Consider the following 19,935-nt stretch of genomic DNA (forward strand, 5'->3'; position numbering starts at 1 on the left):
ACTCGCAAGACATTTTCGTCTTGCGAAGCAAGCCCATAGGGAAATTTGTTTTGCGAAGCGCCTCCAAAACGGAAAACCCTTTCGTCTAGCGGGTTTTCTGTCTTGCGAGGCGTTCGTCTTGCGGGGCACCACTGTACTTTTTATGACTGCTAAGTGTCCAGACTCAGTTTGGTGTATACACAATTGTCTCGCAGGGTGTGCCATTCAGGCAATGCGCCTTCCCACCTAAAGAGCAACCAACTCAACCTTGCATAATTCCCCCCCCTACATCCTCATCAAAGTCTTCAGATCTCTGTTGACCAATGTCTATATGACCCAATGATTTCTTGGTATCATGACCCCAATCCCAGGCTCTTGCACTACACTGAGAAAGATACTGATGAGGAAGTAATACATGCTGCTCTACGTAGAGGGGCCCTCAGAATCTCTCCCTGGGCTCTCCTGGCCCAACAACAGAGCTCTCAACCTTCCTCAAACAATGAGCCTCCAATAATATTGATATCCCTTTCCATGGCACAGGAATCAATGCTTGCAGAATAGGACGAGGCCGTTTAGGTCGTCAAGGTAGTTGAGGCCAGCCTACTTTAGGCTTCAGATGGTCCTAGCTCTCTGCTGAGACACCGCTTTCCAAAACTCAGCCAGCAGGGCTATTGGGGATTTCCCAGGGTCCTGACTGGCTTAGGCAATCTGCCATTCTTTCCTCCCTGCTAGAAAGTTGTAGGAGTTATCTTCATTTACACAACTTTTGGCTCAAGCTGCAACTCAGGAAAATTTGGACCTCAATTTCTTTATTTGGGTAAAGGCTTCCCCCCTCACAGATCTGAGATGTAGTAAAAATAAAAGTATTTAATCCAATTACAAAAAAGAAAAAAGAAAGAACAGCATGAAAAACTGGCTGCTTTGTCAAATAGCCTGTGCACTCTGTTTATGGGGTGACCTTCAATGGAAAACATTGTTCTTTGTAAAATACATGGCTTGCTCCACAGTGATGCTCTGACTGATGTGTGGGTTTGTGGGTGGGGAGATGTTTCTCATATCCACTCAGCAAACTGAACAAGAGTAGATGGAAAGAAAGACCCATGTCAAGTAGGGATTTTAGCTCACTTAGCTCAGCTCAAAGCAGTGATAAAAACTAAGATGACAACAGCTTCTTTACTCTTCATGAATCAGATTAGCAAAGCTTGCAATAGTACCAGCCTCTTCCTTTCAGAAGAGTCAGCTCACAGTCCTTTAAAAGCTCTCACATCTGGAGGGTTTACAGCAAAAGATTAGCTCTGAGCAGCGACCAACTATGTCCCTGGAAAGTTCAGTAAAAATGAACTTTCCTTATTCTAGTATTTGTTTCTTGCCACCAGGTGGCTCCAATTTGATACCTCCCATTCCCTGAAGTTTTATACCTCCAAGAGTATGAGTTGAGTCACAATATGAAGCTGTGACAAAGATTTGTTTCATAAATGCGAACTATAGATAAACTTTGCAAAAGCTGAAATTGTGATTTTCACAGTAAATGAAATAGTGGACTGAACATGCATTATATAACTCATAATTGGCGCATCATAACTTTAGACCAATTATCCAAGCCCTTTACTGCTTTAATGCAACAAACAAGCCACAACCAGAATGCAAATCTCCAACAAAGCCGTAGTTCAAACTTCAGATTTAATCAAATGCTTTATCTAGTTAAAATAAGATGGCTCAAACCTACACCAGCAGCAAAAAATAAAATAAAAATCCAAATATGGGGAAATGCCAGCAAAACCTGGTCCAGGAGGTATGCCTAATAGTCCACATATCAAAAGAGTTGGTGGGGCAATGGTAAATTTTGCCTTCATTTTGCCTCTGTCACTGTCACACACTCTCCCAGAAGGTTGTCCAGATGGGAATGTGGCCATTAGCCTGAAGACAGTCCCCCACCCTTGAGCTATTTGGAGCAAAGCAATGTAGTAATGAAAACAAACAGCGGAAGTAAGACAATCATTGCATGCATATTTGGATTTACATGGTTTTGTGGATTACATTATACGCACCTGAAATCGGCCTCGCTGGAATGATCCAGCCACAGATTGACCGGGTGCTTTATTCTGCACTGTTGCATGCTCAGAGAGAGAAATCCAATCAGGAGCAACATCGCCAGTCATCTCCTCTGTTGTGTAATTTATTTTATTTTTGTCGAAAACGAACACAAAGAAAAAGAACACAGTCAGGCAAAGCTGGGACCCTGATAATACTAAAAAGCAACATTGCATTATAAAAAGAATGATTCTATTATACATGTAGGCTTTTTATTTTATTTTTTGTATCTAAAGACCTACACTTCTATGTGGAATGAAAAAACTGGTTAATCAAACTGGAAAACAAAGTGGTGGTGGGTGAAATGTTACACAAATGAGTAAAGGAGCAAAAATGTATAAATGGAAGAGGCAGGAAATGCTAAAAAAAGGGGGGAGAGTGAAAATAAAACAACCATACTTAAATAAATCAAAACAGATGTTACCTAGTCTAGATCCCTGACTGTAAGCACACTACCTTGCCGGACTTTTGATTTCTTGAAAAAGCTGGTCTGCCGTAGCCTGTATGCCCAGCTTTTTAATTTGCGAGTCCAGGATTTCTTGCTAATAGGGTTTTTGAGACTAGGGCAAGTAAAGCTTAGGCCAAAATATCCACCTCCTGCATGCAGGTGCACAGCTCCACCACTTGATGCTGAAGCAGGACAGGCCACAGGGTTCTCAGGAAATGAAGCCTCCGGGGACATCTCCTGAACAAAAGAAGTGGGTGGGGAAGGGACAGAAGAAAGTGGTGTCTGAATAATGGCAAGGGGGAGTCTTGCACTCTACAAGTCAAACCTTAAATATTTTAGAGCAGGGGTAGCCAACGTATTGTTGGACTAACAACCAACGCCCATCATCTGGACCACTGGCCATCCTGGCTGGGGTTGGTGGGAGCTGGGAGTCCAACAACATCTGCAGGGCTCCTGGTTAGCTATCTCTGTTTTAGAGATTGCTTTCTTGCTGAGGGTTGCACATTCAAATCTCCAAGCTCAATGAAGTGCCTATTTTTAAAAAAGATCAATTTGTCAGGTTAAAATAGCCAATGACAGGTTAGGAGGTTATATGTAACTGCTCAACAATTTTACAATGCCTTTCTCCAAATAGGACATTTCCAATTCTTAGCCCAAGTAGGACCTAGTAAAGTTCAGTTCTGTATTAATATAGGCAAACTGTTGCTGTAAAAATATCATCTAACTCCCACCCTGTGCCTCTCCCAGCACTGGTAACTCCCAGATACCAGATATTCATCAAGCACTCTAATAAAACTGATCCAGGACAAAATGGTGGGATAGTATGCCTGAAAAGGAAACTTACCTCTCACTTGCCAGCACCCATTAAGCTAGCAAATGGGTTTGTACAGCCATCTAGCATAGCTATAGATTTCTTGTTGCAGGAAGAAAAGATTTCAACCCCAGCCAATCTCCCTGTCAGTACTCACATGCGTACAGAGATCACTGGGAGCAGAGGTGATAGCACTGGGCTCCCTCCTCAGCACTGGCAAACTGTCTGGATGACTTGCAGATGGGATCAGCATAGCCTGGGGGTCTGAAAGCTTGGTGGGGCTTTGCTGGGTCTCTTGGGGGGAGTCTGGTGCATCAAGAACTGGGCCAGGAGGAGTTTCTTCAGCAGACGAGGAAAATGGAGACTCCACGGCACTTTGTGTGTCTTTCTGACTCTCAGGGGAAGTGCCCGACAAGCTGTGTTCCTGATACAGAAGCGTCCGCAGCTTCTCATCCAGAGTTTTGATGTTGTTGTCGACAAAGTCCATCTTAGGGGGGCCCTCACTGTCTGACTCCAGAGTGGATGCGAAGGGGGCGCCTTCTTGTCCAGGGGTCTGAGCCAAAGCACTGGCCTGTTCTGTCCTCATGGCGTTATCTGCTTCCTCAGTGGTTGGGATGTGGCAGGTGGTTGGTCTGGCCACAAAGGCCTCAGTGGGCGTACTTTGCTCCGCAGTGCCAGATGTTGGATGGGGTGTATATGAAGATAAGTGAGTTTCGTCAGCCTGGGTCTCTGCCTCTAAAGACTCTGGCCAAGCAGAAGAATCGGAAGCGGTAACATCATAATTGTCACCAGAAGTGGCAGACAGCAACTTATCCATGCTGCCTTCCACTTGGTGAGGAATTGCTGACTGCTCAGTTTCCGATGTTTGGGGTTCAGATACCATACTGTCACTTAGCTCATTTGAGCTGGAAGAGGGGATCATTCTGTGCTGGCTGCTGAGATTTTCCACAGCCTGTGGACAATCCTGGGGGTGATCTTCTTTGCTACTCTCCTTTATATGGTCTGAAAACACAAAGAGATAAAACTGTTGACAAATAACACCCTAGGAAAAGCTATGTTGCAGTACGGTCCTTTAGAACAGGCTTCCTCAACCTCGGCCCTCCAGATGTTTTTGGCCTACAACTCCCATGATCCCTAGGTAGCAGGACCAGTGGCCAGGGATGATGGGAATCGTAGTCTCAAAAACATCTGGAGGGCCGAGATTGAGGAAGCCTGCTTTAGAAGGACAAAACCCCTGTTAACTGCAGAGAGTGTCCCTTCTAAAACTTGCAATTCAAGATGGGATAGTTCTCAAAATTATGACTTTAAAAACCAGGGTTGCTCGCTTTAGAGAAGGGGTGTGTAACTTAGGCCAGGGGGCAAATTTGGCCTTCCTATTCAGCCCATGGGGCTCTCCACAGGTCACCCCCTTTTCCACCTCAATGGTGCCTTCCTTGGCTGCTTTTGCTTGGCTGGATTATGTCCTTGGAATTGTGATAATGCCTATTGCTTGCCTGGAAGGAGAGAGGTGTGAACACATGTGTGCAGAAACCTCTGCTTTTTGCCTAGCTAGAATGCAGCCTACTGTAAGAATCGCATCTGTTGCTCTGCCCATTTTTGCCTCTCACTTCCCTGCCTCCTCTCTTTGCCCACACCCACCATATGGCACCGGGAAGGTTGCTCATGAGGAAATGCCTTGAGCTGAAAGGTTTCCCACCTCTGCTTCAGAAACAGCTCAGAAAAACAAGCCCAACATATTTGCAGCAGAACATATTTGCAGCTTTTAGGCTATTATAAAATAAATTCCATAGTATTTTTTATAAAGGAGTGTAATGTATATGATTATATAAATATAACAAGTTCAAGGTGATGTATGTGTCCTATGAGGGCCAGTCACTATTGTAATTCTGTATTCATCTTGAACACTCCTATGCCACTTTTTACAAAAGCCTCATAATACTTTTCATAAATATAGAAACACAGTAAAGTTGTGAAAACAGCAGGAAAAAAGTGAGCACAAGATAAAATTACCAGTCAAGACAAAACAAAAACATTGGGGCAACTAAAACCCTCAGTCAATTAAAAAAGTCTTCACCTGGCAGAGTAAGACTGTATTTTTTTAATAATAAAAAAGGAGGCAACTGCATGACCACAATAACTGTGAGCACACTTCATTCCACACATTATTTCTTATCTCTGTTTAAACCTGATCTGATCCATGCACTGCTCTCCCCCATGAAGTATGCATGGGTCTTTCATTAATGATTTTAAAGGAACATTAAAGGTATTTTTTTTTTATTTCAATCTATAACATTTTATTTTAGTGATATTTTACTGCTATTTTTTAAAAGTGTAATGTAGATTTTAAATTATTCCTTTATGTTTTGTACAACTGTCTTTGCATACTGCTTTGTGAGGGAACTTGCCCTGAAAAACAGATTTTTAAAAAAGAAAAGAAATAAACCTGATTTCTGGTTAGAAAAGTATAGTGCTTTTTCAGTGCTTACTGTGAAGATGCTTTCTTGTTTGGGGTAAACAATGCACCCTCTATGAGGCAGGGAGCACGTGACTAATTTTGTTGCTGCATTGGATGCTGATTATTATTATTATTACCACCCTACCTTTTCCCTAATGGGAGTCAAGGTGCCTTACATATAAAAACGAGACTCGCTAAAACCATAGAAAAAACTATCATTAAAATAAAAAACAAACATCATAAGAAATAAAATTATATTCATATCATATATAATCTATTAAAATGATGCTTGCTCCAGTTGCATCCCCTGGCCAAGTTGAGACAGAGTCAAAGAAGGAAAAGGCAAAACACAGGAAGAGAGAGGTCCCTCCCAGCAAGAGATGACTCAGCACAGACTGGAGGTATCTGCAGATGAATGTGTGTGCCAAGACACACTGGTCAACAGGAGCTCCATGTTCCTTTCTCAACCTGAAGAGGCATCCAACAGGAATGGGATATGCCTAAGCTACTCTGAGGGACGCGGGTGGCACTGTGGTCCAAACCACTGAGCCTCCTGGGCTTGCTGATCAGAAGGTCGGCGGTTCGAATCCCCACAACAGGTGAGCTCCCGTTGTTTGGTCCCAGCTCCTGCCAACCTAGCAGTTCAAAAGCACGCCAAAAAATGTGCTTCCCGCTCCGGTGGGAAGGTAAATGGTGTTTCCATACGCTGCTCTGGTTTCAGTGTTCCCTTGCGCCAGAAGCGGCTTAGTCATGCTGGCCACATGACCCGGAAAAACTGTCTGCAGACCAACAGCAGCTCCCTTGGCCAGTAAAGCGAGATGAGAGCCGCAACTCCAGAGTCGTCTGCGGCTGGACTTAACTGTCAGGGGTCCTTTACCTTTTCAAGCTACTCTGATTCTGGGGAGGAAATTTAAGATAAACCAGTGGGAGTAACAATGATGAAGAATATGCTGGAACGTGCTGTCAAATGTCACCTCTACGGAGGCAAAGGGAAAGGGAGGAGGAGGCTCCCACATGACCACTTACATGCCATCAGCAACTGAAGGGGCAAGCACAGCTGCTGATGTTGCTGGTGCTGCTCTTGTGGAGTGTGTGCCATGACATTTTTGTGATGTAGGGAGGTGCTGCGCCAGATAGGTCAAGACCATGGAGACTTTAGGCCATCTCACTAATATGGTGGGTGAAGTCTTTTTCCCCTAGGGACCTGGGACCTGGGGATTAAAGAATCCAAATGGGGAGTCTGTTTGATGGAAGACTTGAGTGCGTCTGGGACAAGTCTTTAGAACCCTGTAAAGACTAAGCCTGTGACAGGGGATAGGGGGGCTGGGGCAAAAGAAGGGCAAGATCAGTTGTTCTGTTCGGTGGAAAGCAGAGTTTGTTTTTGGAAAGAAGGCTGTGGCACAGATTTATTCTACCCTCGTGAAAAGGTCACAAGATGTGCCAGGGCTCCCAGCTCTGAAACCTCATGGACTAAGATTATGCCACTAGGAAGGACACACTTTGGGATAACAATGATAAAAATGTGGTGGTCTGGAGGACTGCCTTTCAACTCAAGGAACTTGTGTGCTCCTGTGGCCATGAAGAAACAGGCCTCTGAGAAATCAGTGCTTGTGTGGATGTTTGCCAGAGAGGCTGGATGACAGGGGTGAGGTCTGTCACTGCTGGGAGGAAGATTAGCCTTTCCACTGTGTCCCTAAGCAATAAAGTGGGTGTTCCACTGTGTTACTAAGCAGTAAAGTCTTCCGGACGGGTCAGATGGTTTTTGGGGAGCTTAACTATGGAGCTGTAGTTCTGTAAAGACTAGAGTAACTAGGAAGTGTAGATGAGCCCCGTCTTGGAGTGAAGAGCTGAGAAAAGGCTATCTTAGAGATGCCATATGTCCAGAATACTGTGGGCAAAAGCAGTGTCTGGACAGAAACCGGCAAGATGTCCCAGAAAATCCAGACATATGGCAAGCCATGTCAGAAGTGCCATTTTTGCCAATTTTCGTAAATAATTATTCAAAATAGCTCAAAAATGGCAATTATTTTTGCTGTTCTGCAAGAAAAGCTCAACAACTCTGATGCCCACCCCCAAGAAGCTCAACAACATTTTGTCTGGATGTTCACTTTTTGAAATATGGCAACCCTAGGCTATATATGTAAGCCCTGAAGCAGGAGGTGGGATCTACTGAAAAATCCACCAGCATGTCAGTGCACTTGTACCTAGCTTTACCTACTCTTCTCTCCCTGTGTGTACCCTGCGCTCTTCCCAAATCAGCTCCAGGGGATTGAAAGAAACCCCATAACAGATTTAGGAGTTCCAGGGCATGCAGGGAGAGAAGTTTCATTGTGCAGTCAAAAGTCCTTACACTGACAGAAGTTGAGATCCGAGCTATTTGTAGCCAAGGCCTCCTAACCACCAGAACTGTTGTCTTGCTTTTTGTAGCTGGTGCCAGGGCTGTCTGATGGAGGAATTGTGAGGTCTAGTGGAGAAATGGGAACTAGACTACACTAGCTTAGGAATTCTATACAGCCTTCGTCAAAGGAGGTCCTACTGGGCTGAAAAGAGTAAGGTTGCTTCCTTTTCGTATGTGTGCCAAGGGTCTCTTTTTTATCTTTTTTATCTACAAGGTGCACTTTGAGCAGCTGTTGACTAAATAGACAAGTCCCTCTGAAGTGGGCTGCTCACTGATTTGACCAGGAAGTTCAAGACCTTCTAGCTACTGTGAATGCTACAATGATCCTTGAAGAAGGCTAAACAGCACCTAGGTTGACATTGGAATGAATGCTGATTCCGTAGTAAGTCTGACCAATACCCTCTGATGGGTATTGTTGTCCCGATCCTTATTTTGCAGTCTATCCTCCAGCCAAAGAATCGTAGCTATAGCAGAATTTAAAGAGGTAAAGACAGCAGCCAGGACAGGAGCCTCATGGGAATTTTTAAAGAAATGTGGTCTGCCTTCTTTCCACCTTTTTCTCGGGAAAATGTGTCATTGCGCCTAGGGGGGATTGAGTCCAATAAAAGGACTTCCACTGCAGCAACCACAACTGAGACTTTTAACTGTTCCATTGCTTGAGGGGGAAAAGTATACAATCCTCTGAGCTAGTCTGGTGGCTTTTTGTTTGGTTGGCTTGGTGTTCATTTCAAGTAATTTTTTATTCTTTTTACAAAGCGGATGGAGAGAGTATTTCTTTGGAGACTGATCTGGTCTCCAAGGAGACAAACGCTGCCTGGGATGTCGGCTGAGCTGGCTCAGGAGGTGAGAGTTGCAAATCTACAGGTGATTTAGCTCTTGCTAATAAAGGTCTCAGTGGGAGGCTCCGTAGTAGCTGCAGTGGGCTTCTTTTTAAATTTTTCTTCCTTAACTAGCCTAATATGTTGCTTTTTTTTTTTCTTTCTTTCTTGCTGGCTTTCTGCCCACTTGAAGGAGCGATAAAGGATGAAGGGAAAGTCAAGAAAAAGAGATTGATAAAGATTTTTTTAAAAAGGAGGAGGAGGAGGAGGAGGAGGAAGTGGGTAGCACAGGGACATCTGTTTGGGAGGAGCACAAAGAAGGGAACAATGAAGCAATGGGTGAAGGCAGGGAATCAACTGGGGAGGAGTCAGGAGCATTGAATGCCGTAAGGAAGTTTGTCATATGTTACACATAAGAAAAACCCTACTGGATCAGGACCAAAGGCATCCTGTTCCAGCATCTTGTTCTCACAGTAGCTAATGAGATGCCGACGGTAAGTCCACAAGTACAACATGAGTGCAACAGCACTTTTACTCTTGTGTTCCCCAGCAACTGGTATTTTTGGTCCCTTCCAACTCTGCCATTCTGTGATTCTATTATTCTATGACCATGCTTTCTGTACTAGACAGGAGTTGCTATGCCAAGGGATAGAGAATGACTTCTTGCCTTCAAGGGAAGGGAATTCTTCCCCACAAAGAGATTTCTGATCTTCAGCAGCATTAAAGACTTAAACCTGGAAACTTCCACTCTGAAACTCTGAGCCATTCTTACTTGAGACACAAAGCCTGAACTCAGTGCTGGCTACAGTTCCGAAACTGTACGGATGCTACACTTTACCACAAACAAGCCAAAATTGAGTCAGGCTTTCTACAGCATCACATGTTCACCTGTTATCTGACACCCCGGGGCAGCTGTAGTTGACTGTAGAAGAGTGCAAGGTGTCTGGATTTCTCTGTTCCTTATTGTTTGATTGATGCAAAATCTCCAGCGGCCAACAGGGGATGACTGAGGAGCGGATTCACCTGTGAGGAAAGAAAGAAGTACAGGAGATGATCATTCCTCTACCATCTTTCATGTGCATAACAAGTAAACAAAATCAAGATGTGCTTAAACAAGACTATGAGAACATCACTGCTGCTGTGAGCAGAAGCCTTAGGAACAACAAGGCCTAGCAGTCAGGATTCTGGACTTGGCCTTAAGGCACCAAGGCTGCAATTCTAATAGACTTAAGGAGGAGTAAACTCAATGGATCAGAGTGGGATTGTTGCCATTCTTTTTACTGACTTTCTCTGGTTTCCTTGGATCAGTGTACTTGCACAGAAAAAAATGAATGCTGCCGGTGAAGCCATCCTTCCTTGGCTTTGCCTGAGTTCTGCTGCTTTCCCCTTTATTTATAGGGACTACCAGAGCTTTCCCAACTTTTTATGTGGATGACACTTTTTTTTCTTTTTCTTTTTTACATGCACGATTTCGCAACACATTAATTCAGTTTTACTAGCAAACCAGAAGTTAAATTAACCCCTTTGCAGCCCTGGAAGGAGCGCGGGGAGCATTTGTGCGACACACCGACACACGGCAGCCGACACACTAACGTGTCATGACACACAGTTTAGAAAGCTCTGCTTTCGAGTAATGCACTGTGCCATGCATGTACCTCCTTTCCCATCCCTGTCTTTACTAAAGCCAGTGTGGTGGTTAGAATGTCAGACTAGGGTCTGAGAGACCAGGCCTCAAGTCCCCACATGGCCATGAAGATCACTGGGTAACCTTGGGCCAGTCGCTGCCTCTCAGCCTAACCTACCTCACAGGGTTGTTGTGGGGGTTAAATGAGGAGGGGGAGAGCTATGTATGCCATGGTGAGCTCCTTGGAGAAAAGATGGGATATACCATATTTTTCCATTTATAAAACACCCCCATGCATAAGACTATTTTGGGGGACTCAGACTTAAGAAAATGTGGGGAGATTGCCCTGTGTATAAAATGCCCCCTAATTTTTGACATGTTTTTAGGGGGGGAAACCTAGTCTTATACTTGGAAAAATACGGTAAAAGCAATAAATAAATAAAGTCAGGATCAGGCATGCATTGGTGCACTTGTTGCAGGTTTTTCCATGTCACATTGCTCAGACAACAACAGGAATATTCTGTTACACTACTATTTCTCACAAACAGTCCCACCAAATTACCAGAAACTAGCCCGTGACTCTAGGCTGCAAGTTAAGAAGCTTAAATCATTTAACAAGAACATATGAATCAAATATTATCCATAAAATAATAGGGCCATTATCCAGTTTCAGTAGATTTACTTTTAATCCAGTATTTCCTTCTGGCTCAAGAAGAGAGGACTCTCTAATTTGGACCTGGGTGGCATTGTACATCTCATTTTTATCATAGCGCTTACTCTGCTTATATCATACCGTATTAAAGAACATTTGCTGGTATGAGACAAAAACCTGTAACACTCTGCCATTAGGAACAGTATCTACATTTATTGCTTGAGCACCGTTTGCTGCCTTGAACACCATTTGGCGGGATACAAATTTAACAAACAAGTAACTGTAATATGTACCTCTTATTAGTAGTCCAAATAAACATTTATCAATTTGTTCAGCACAATAACTTCAGGCTTACCCAGGGTGTAAACATGCTTGATTTAAATATATATATACATATCTTTGAACAGCTGATCCCTATACTATATCACAGTCTGCTTTTGAAAGGTTCTCCTCAGTTTCAGAATTGCTCTGACATGCGGTAAGGAAGACTCCTCTTTCAGAAACACACCCAAAGTTCCCCTTAATTGCACGGAACTATGGTTTGTTGGATCCTGGCCAAAGTGTTCCAGTCCTCCAGGGACACAAAAATATATGTGCACTGGAGCAGGAAGAAATAACAAATCAAGAGCAGACAGATGCTCAACTTGTGGGTAAAAAACATACCACTGGCATTGTTCTGTTGATACAAAGGTCATACCAAAATCAGAGAAAAAGAGACCATTCAATGTTAATAGAACAAAGAGTAGCCAAGCAAAATGTTGGCCTCTTCTGATGTGCTTGAAAAGTAGTCCATCATGGCAAGTAACTGCATTCGTATCACATAAAGGAACACAGTTGACTGTGTGCATTTCACTTTCCACTACGAAAAATCCCATGCACGAGAGAGCATCTTTCCCTCTTTCAACCATTTTTTCTGTATTTCTTAAATGGAAACTCAGCCATTTAAATGTGCACGCCACATTTCACATCTGATGACACCACACGTGATATTTGCTACATAAACATAGGGGTATTTTTGTAGTCAACCTCAAAAAGGAAATTTTGAACTGGCTAGATTTCCATACACTTCAAACCACATCACCAACTGTAAGTTAGGGGTAGACAGAATGACGCCCTCTAGTTATTATCCTACTCCAGTCCCATCAGCCCCAGGCAACTTGGCCATGTAGTCCAATGACATCTGGAGGGCACCTAATTGGCTATCCTTCTATAAGTATGAAAGCTGGCTTGTAACTTCATCTGCTTTAGGATAATGTGAAGAGTCGCTACCAACCACAATGAAGGAATTTGGATTCTAGTTTCCTAAAGGTAAAATCCAGACCTTTTTCTTTGCTCAGCTACATCAAACCACCCCCAGAATTGATACCAATTTGGCTATACTCATTAAGAACTTGTTTATTATTTATTTTAAATGTATATACTGCTTAATTGATAGAAGATTTCTAAATGTCTTATTTCAGCCTTGAATAATGTCACTCAAAATCTTTAGAATCTTCCCATACAGTTATCAGGACCATTGCAGAGAATCAATTATATGTGCCAAGATGACTCCACCTAAGACGTGATCTACCATAAGAAGATTTGAGAGACGAAAGGCAGCCTAACTGACAAGGAACAAATCTGCTTTAGTTCCTGCCAAAATATCCACTATTTTCATCACTTTCACCTTTAAGGAGGGTGGTTTTGTTTTGTTTTTTTGTTTGACCTTCAATGTTAAATGTTTTAAAATAGTTACTTACTGCCAGTTTGAGTAGATGCTGGGTTTATCTGAACTTGTTCAGAAGATCCTGTCTGAATTAAAAATGAATAGATAAATATAAAAAGGGAATTTCCCAATACAAGCACACACTTTCCCAGAAAAGTGGTATCACTAAACAAACATAACTTACTTGGGTAAGATCAGAAGGTGTAGACTCTGTGCCAGTAGTTCGCTCTTCAACTGGAAGACTGCGGATGATGTCCTGGGCCTGGCAAACAATAGCCTTCAGTTCATCAACAAATTTCTCTTTCTCATTTTCCAACACAAAGTCATCTTCAACCTAACATGGGAAGGAAAAAACAGGGTAGAAGATGTAAATGCATCTTCTATCACATTTTATACAATCAGAGAAATCTTAGCTTTCCAAATGAATAATATTGTTTGGCTGAAGGAAAACTCATATATAGCCAAAACAATTGAAATTGTGCCAGTGTCTATGTAGCAAGAAGCCATCTCAAGTTTCCCCAGTAATAAGGAAGAAACATACTCATTCTAAAATGGTATCGCTATACTTAAGTATTCCTTTTTCTAAACATATTATTTTGCAAAATGCCAAAATCAGGGGCCAGACCTAATTATAATCCAGAAGCCAACCACAGGAAGAAAGTTTCCCTCAAAATCTGCTCACAGGTCCTGGCCTCACCCCTAGAAGCACCCAATGGCTCCCTGGGTGGGATTTAGCCTCAGTGCATCCAATGGAATGATGTCTGAGTGATGCCTGCCATCTACAAAAAGGATAAAGTCTACTCTCACTCCACACCCCTGCATAGTACTAGAAATCACGACTGTATGTAAGCAGGGGGATCCAAGTCTTCAACAAACACCCCATTCTTACATGGGGTCTCCATCCAAGGAATGATCAAATCCACACCTACATAGTTCCAGGTGTGCTCCTTCATCAGGTGTCAAACTAGCTTGAAACTACAAGCCCCTGCACCACATCCTCATAGGAGATCAATGTCCTCCATTCAGTATTTTCTGTAGTATTAATCTAAGGTTTTAATCCTATCATACATACCTGGAAATGAGTCCCACTAAATCAGGGATGTGGAGTCTGTGACCTTTCATATGCTGTTGGTTTACAGCTCCCAGTATTCTTGATCACTGGCCATGCTGCCTCGAACTGATGAGATATGGAAGCCACAACTCCATTAGACCCATCTTGCATGGCCAGTGATAAAGGATCAGGCTTGATGGGATTTGTAATCCACAACACCTTGAGTGGGGCTATACAAACCCCCTACCCCAATTCAAAGATCAGGCAGCAAATTTTATGTCTAAAGAAGAAATGTGTACTATTGTCAAAGTCTTTGGCCGCTTATTTTTTTAAAAAAATAAAATTTACTGAACAACAAAAGCAGACAATACACACGAGAGAAAAACAAACATTAACAACAAAATAATATGTTTAATACAAGGAGCTTTTGATGATAAAGTCAAAGAAAAATTAAAAATTCAGAAGTGAATGAAATGGATAAAATTATAAACGAGATATAAAAACACAACTTGTGCAATGAAGGAAATAGGAAAAGGGGGGGAGTGTCTATAAGGAGGCAAGACCTTCTTCCATTGAATTAAATGAATTTATCCAACCTACACTCCCCCCCCCCTCCGATTTTCTAATGTTTAGGGCTAAAACACCATTTTGAATCTTATTAACCCAAGGAACAACAGATGGTCCTGCAGGAGTCTGCAGCAAACCTGAAATAATAACTTAGAAGGTTAGTTCAAACGTTTCCAAAGGTGACAGTGCCTGGGAGGCTGAGTTTAGTCAAACCTCCAAGCCCAGTTTTCATTGATTCCTCTAGCAGCCCCATTTTTAGGATCTTGCCCCAAGGCCTCTCAAAGTTAGTTCTCAAAATAATCTGTGCAAGTCAAGGGCATGTCAAGTGGAAGACTAAGGTTAGACCTCAGGGGTTTCCATATCTTGAGAAATGCTATGAACAAGACACAAGTCTATTGCACATTGTCCCGAGCAACCCAAGCATTTGAACAAGAAATCTCTAGCGGAAAGCAGGCTCTATGAAACTTGCCATGTAGTCAGCAATGTCTTCCGGAGCATCTCCATCAACATCAAATTTAAATGTGACCATCTTGTTGTTATGAGTCTCAAGCTGGCACTCCACCGTGTTGTCCCCCGATGTTGACACCTGATTGAAGGGGGGGGAATTGAGTAATTAGAGTCAGAACCTGCCTCTTCTTCTCCAATTCTTAGCAAACAAAGATGACCTCTACCTGACTGGTGTGACACCAATCCTGTAAAATGACAGCACTTGTCCAAAGGCTGAAGTGGCAAAGCACCAATAACTAAAAAGGTTTAACACTACATATTATCTTTGTTGTTGTTTTAAATAGATAATTATGTACATATTATATGTTGTCCTATAGTAAGGTAATGAATAGAGAAACAATTCATTTCTGTAGAATCGGGCATCTGTTGAAAATGCCAGCACTTGGTCTTTGGGATTCAGTGACCTCAGTTTCAAATATTTCATCAAAAGACTTTATAAGCATTTTCTGGAGGCTTGAAAATATACTTCTTCACCCAAAAACTATATTCAATTTTTTCCCTCCAGTTATGACCTGATTCCAAATACTTGCCTTCAATAACATTTGGAATGGATTCTAGATCCTGTTCACACATTGTGTTGTTTTAAAAGCAACTGATCTGAACCCATTCCTTTCTGATCTTGTGAAGCTGCAAGAATAAACTTAAGCTAAAAAGATACACAAAAACTGTGAAGTCATCTGCTATCTCTGACAGCGGACACACAAACCAGAGTAGAAACATTAATTGTGTACAACATTGGATAAATCAATTGTTTTAATCAGTCCATTTTGCACGTCTCAAAATTCATCCCACAATTTACCATCCACAAAGACTGATTCTAGGCAAATCTGAGATTATAGAAGTTATTAAAGTGCTCTTCTGCTCAAAGATGGTGTTAAAAGAACAACTTGCTATTCTGTTTCCCCATATTGAGGTGCTCCCTGAAATATGATCTGTGAATATAAGAATTGACTGAGCCAAAGGGCTTCTTCTTAACATATATTAACCAGAAAAACAAATGATTATCTGGAGTCCCAGGGCAGGATTCAACTAAGTTGTTGCATGTGCAGAATGAGGAGTCCCCGTAGAAGGGAACTTTCCATCCTCTCCTACCCCTGTGCACCCTCCTGCACCATTAAAATCTGCTCTGGGGGGTTGGGGGGAAACCCAGAAAAGGTTTGGGGTCATTCAGGGTAAGGAGACGGTGGAAAAGTCTCATTGCATTAGTGGATCTCATTCTCTGGACACATACTCCAATTGAATTCCACACATAGTTACAGAATTTATAGTCATTAAAGCATTGCTTGCAAATGGGAATTTGTACAACGGTGGTAGTAGAGCCCAGATAAACAACCTCAGATATATTTTCCAGACAGATGTTATTCAATTGACTTCTATTCTGGAGCTATACATGGTTTAGCTTAGATTGTTAAAACATACATACCTGCATCACAGTGAGCTGAAATTTGGTTCCCTTCTCTGTTCGGGCACATGAAGCTCTCCGTTGCTTGCTTTTGTCTTGTTTGCCATTTCCACTTGGAAGGTCACATCCATTGGCACCTTCCTTCTGAATGGCTACATCAGGGATCGGTCTTAAAAGATAGGAAAAGAGGTGATCACTCTTAGAAGGAGCACACCGAGACACTTCTGAGGGGAAGCTCTCTGTAACTTCTGAACATTAATTTAAGTAAATTTTTGTTTTCCTTTTATCAACTAGCCCAAATGAGGGCTTGCATTATCTTACAGCAGCAAACGTACTCAATATTTGAATAGGGAAATAGATCAAAGTAGGGCTGGCAAACACTACTTTTTAAGTGAGTTGAAGGTGGCTAGGTACCATATGCAGACATTGCTGTCTATGGTATATGCATTTATTTTGTCACATTACCATTGATGTTGTTAAACACTTAAATTCACATGGGTGAAATTCACATGGGTGCCTTGGACAAACCACATTTCTCCCAGTCTCAACTACACAGAGAGAGACAGACACACCGCATCTGTAATGGGGAGAATATTAGCTTAGCTTACAGGGCTGTTGATGGTCCTCCTATTGTATACATTACCCTATCTGTGGGGCAGCGGGATTTCCCTGACTTCTTTCTAGGCCACTGTGGTCATGTTCAACATCCCAGTGCCACATAGATGGGACCAACAATGCCCACCCTTCCATCTGCTGTCTTCTAGGCAATGATCAGGTGAGAAAGGCCCAGATTACTGAACTCAAGGTTACTACAAAAAAATGGAAGTAGCGAAGCCATGGAGAACTGGCTCCCACACAACTTCGTAGTTGTGTACGCAGTGTCTTCTAAAGTACTGCAAACACTCAGGAAGAGCACTTCACAAACATTTTCTTACTATTGTTCTCTTTACTTTGTCTTAGTGGTTCTTGGGGTGGTATGCAGAGAAAGCTAATGGATAGATGGCACCTTTGCAGATGTACAGAAGGGGGGTTATGGGGAGGACCAGGACTAGTCCTCACCTTAGGGTAATAAGGCATAGGGCTGGACCCTGCAGCAAGTGGGTGGTAACATGACTGGGGAGGAGGGAGAGATGGATGTAGCAACTGCTTTTCAACTGGTGACCTTAGTCTGTGAGGTGGGGCTAGGGAAGGTGCCATTTAGTTCACATCTCATTTGGCAAAAGGTTTGGCACTGGCATTGAGGACTGGCAAATTCTGGGAATCCCAAACCTAAAGTCTTCCAGTGAAATCCATAAATTAACTTTCTAGCACACTACTGCTTTGATCAGAAAATTCCTAACAGTTATCCTAAGCATTTACTTCCCTAAATTTAACTGAAGTTCTTAGCAGGGAGAGAATGATGAGAGTTCCTATCTTTGGGTACATATGCTTCAATAATGTTTCTTCCTACCACAACTCTGCCAGCTTTCTTCTGGTTGAAGTGAACTCCCCCCTTCCCACCCCTCTGCAAGCCTTGAGCTTGTCTTCTCTGTATAGAAAATGGAGATGTTCACTAGTTTTGATCTCCATGCACTTAGCATTCCTGCCTTCCACCAGGCCAAAAAAATTAACCTTGGAGCAGACTCACCCTTGAACAAAATCCTGCTTTTGAACCGATGGCTGTTGTTCTGGTACCAAGATGGAAGCCTAGAAATAGGGAGGGAGAAAATTAATTATGTTGGTTCTGCATTTGCCATCCTCACTTGGATGCAGCGATACTAAGCAAATTAAGTAATTACACAAAATGCAAACAATTTGTGTGCTTGAAATGAAACACAATCATACTTTTCCAGGCTGACATCCTCAGGACCCGGATCTGCCCCCCCCCCCCCCCTTCTTCTTCTTCTAGCAGCATTCAGCACCAGTTCTAAAGATAACCTTGAATAATATCTAGCTCTGGAGATTCTATTCCAAGCTTTGCATTTGCTTTGAAAATATTTCCCATCCATAGTTAGGAAAATATTTACAGTCTCAGAAATGTATGCTTGCTATTTGCAATCCCAGGAGAAAAAGTGAAAATAAAAGTCATTAGAGTGGAAAGCTGAGGCAAGTTACTCTACAGTTAAAGACATACAATCTCTAAAGATCATTAGAATGAACACCTCTTGCATGCACAGCAGAAAGGATAAAACATTCTAAGGAGGTTAAACCTAGTTTATCCACAACATTTTTCCTTTTTATGGAATAGACACAGCATTGTGCTAGATCACTAGATTACAGTCTATAATCCAGTACACAGTTTGAAGGTGTCACAAATAGCTACAAATGACATTGGTGGCATGATTAGATATGCAGGAGAATGGAGAAACCTTTATCCACAGACACAACTGCAACAAGGAAAGTGCTGAGAACACAAAATAGGCAACAGGGGATGCTCAGATAGTTTCTCCTCAGAAATGAGAAATCAGGTTGTCTAGAACTGAAACTGTGTGCTAACCCTAAGAGCTATCTTGTCACGGTATGCAAGATGAGGAAGAAGAGGTCTCAGGAGATGATGAAGCTAAGGAACAAGAGGCTCAGGTAGCCAAAAGAATGGGAAAGAGCCTGCAATGAACAGAGATAAAAGGTGCTTCCAGGTATGGATGATTTAGCAATCCCTCATCATTTTGGTTCTGCTTTCAGGTGACAGTTGAAGAGCAATTCAGCCTCCACACTTCTTGAAGGCAGACCCTAACACTTTGTTCTGCAGCCAGGTTCTGAGTCCTCTTTTCCCAACTCCAGTTACTGAGAGGGGGGTCATTGGGACCAGGGGGGAGCGAAGACTACCTCCTCCTTCACGGTACTCCTTATCATGTCGCCCCATTGCTGCAATGTAAGAAGGAGTGGGAGAAAGAGTGCAACACTTTTGGGAAAGAGAAAGGTCAAACTGATAGAACTAATTCCTAGAGAGGAGAAACAAACCAGAGAAAGAAAAAGTAGCTACAGCAATCTAGAAAAGGGGTGGAACAATCTATACAGGTCACTATAGGCCAGAATAACAGCACAGTAGCCCACCAATGCCCAGGGAATGTACTGTATGCAGCTACGAAAAAAGTTGAGGAAAAGTTGTGTTTTCTAAGCTCATAAAAAAGGAAGTGGAACAGGGAAAAAGTGAGAGGACAATGTTTTGTTCATGCCATCTTGCATGAGTAAGGAAGCAGTACATGTCCAGTGTGGAAGCAGTCACAGAAACCTAAAAGAACAGCAGATGGTAGAAGCAGAGGAAAAGAGACAGGGAATTAAGGAAGAAAGTGACCGACAAAAGGAGAGGACTATTGAAACAAGGCAGTCAAAGCTGTATTAAATGGGCAGGAAAGGGGTGAAGAAGAATGCTGGATGAACACTGCTGGCTGAAAGATAGTGTGGCTGGACAAAGCAGGGCCAGCTAAGATGAAGCAGGAAGAAAATC

The 19,935-nt window shown here is 42.6% G+C and overlaps 1 protein-coding gene across 50 annotated transcripts in view; it reads right to left on the bottom strand.

Annotated features, from left to right (window-relative positions):
• The window catches only part of WNK3 (WNK lysine deficient protein kinase 3), an 83,819-nt gene that overhangs the window by 15,910 nt on the left and 47,974 nt on the right, over positions 1-19,935 (bottom strand). For 49 of the 50 annotated variants that reach the window (XM_083718098.1, XM_083718087.1, XM_083718077.1 and 46 more), the window contains 9 exons: positions 18,136-18,194; positions 16,530-16,677; positions 15,069-15,185; positions 13,166-13,315; positions 13,016-13,067; positions 9,889-10,023; positions 3,487-4,331; positions 2,527-2,755; positions 2,028-2,143 (listed from right to left, as the gene is read on the bottom strand). In XM_083718098.1, the coding sequence (XP_083574224.1) occupies positions 2,028-2,143; positions 2,527-2,755; positions 3,487-4,331; positions 9,889-10,023; positions 13,016-13,067; positions 13,166-13,315; positions 15,069-15,185; positions 16,530-16,677; positions 18,136-18,194 (1,851 nt within the window). The remainder of the gene's footprint in view (positions 1-2,027; positions 2,144-2,526; positions 2,756-3,486; positions 4,332-9,888; positions 10,024-13,015; positions 13,068-13,165; positions 13,316-15,068; positions 15,186-16,529; positions 16,678-18,135; positions 18,195-19,935) is intronic. The other variant, XM_083718074.1, reaches the window with a different exon arrangement.

This window comes from Podarcis gaigeae (genome assembly GCF_964106915.1).
Source record: "Podarcis gaigeae genome assembly, chromosome: 17".
Classification (NCBI taxonomy): domain Eukaryota; kingdom Metazoa; phylum Chordata; class Lepidosauria; order Squamata; family Lacertidae; genus Podarcis; species Podarcis gaigeae.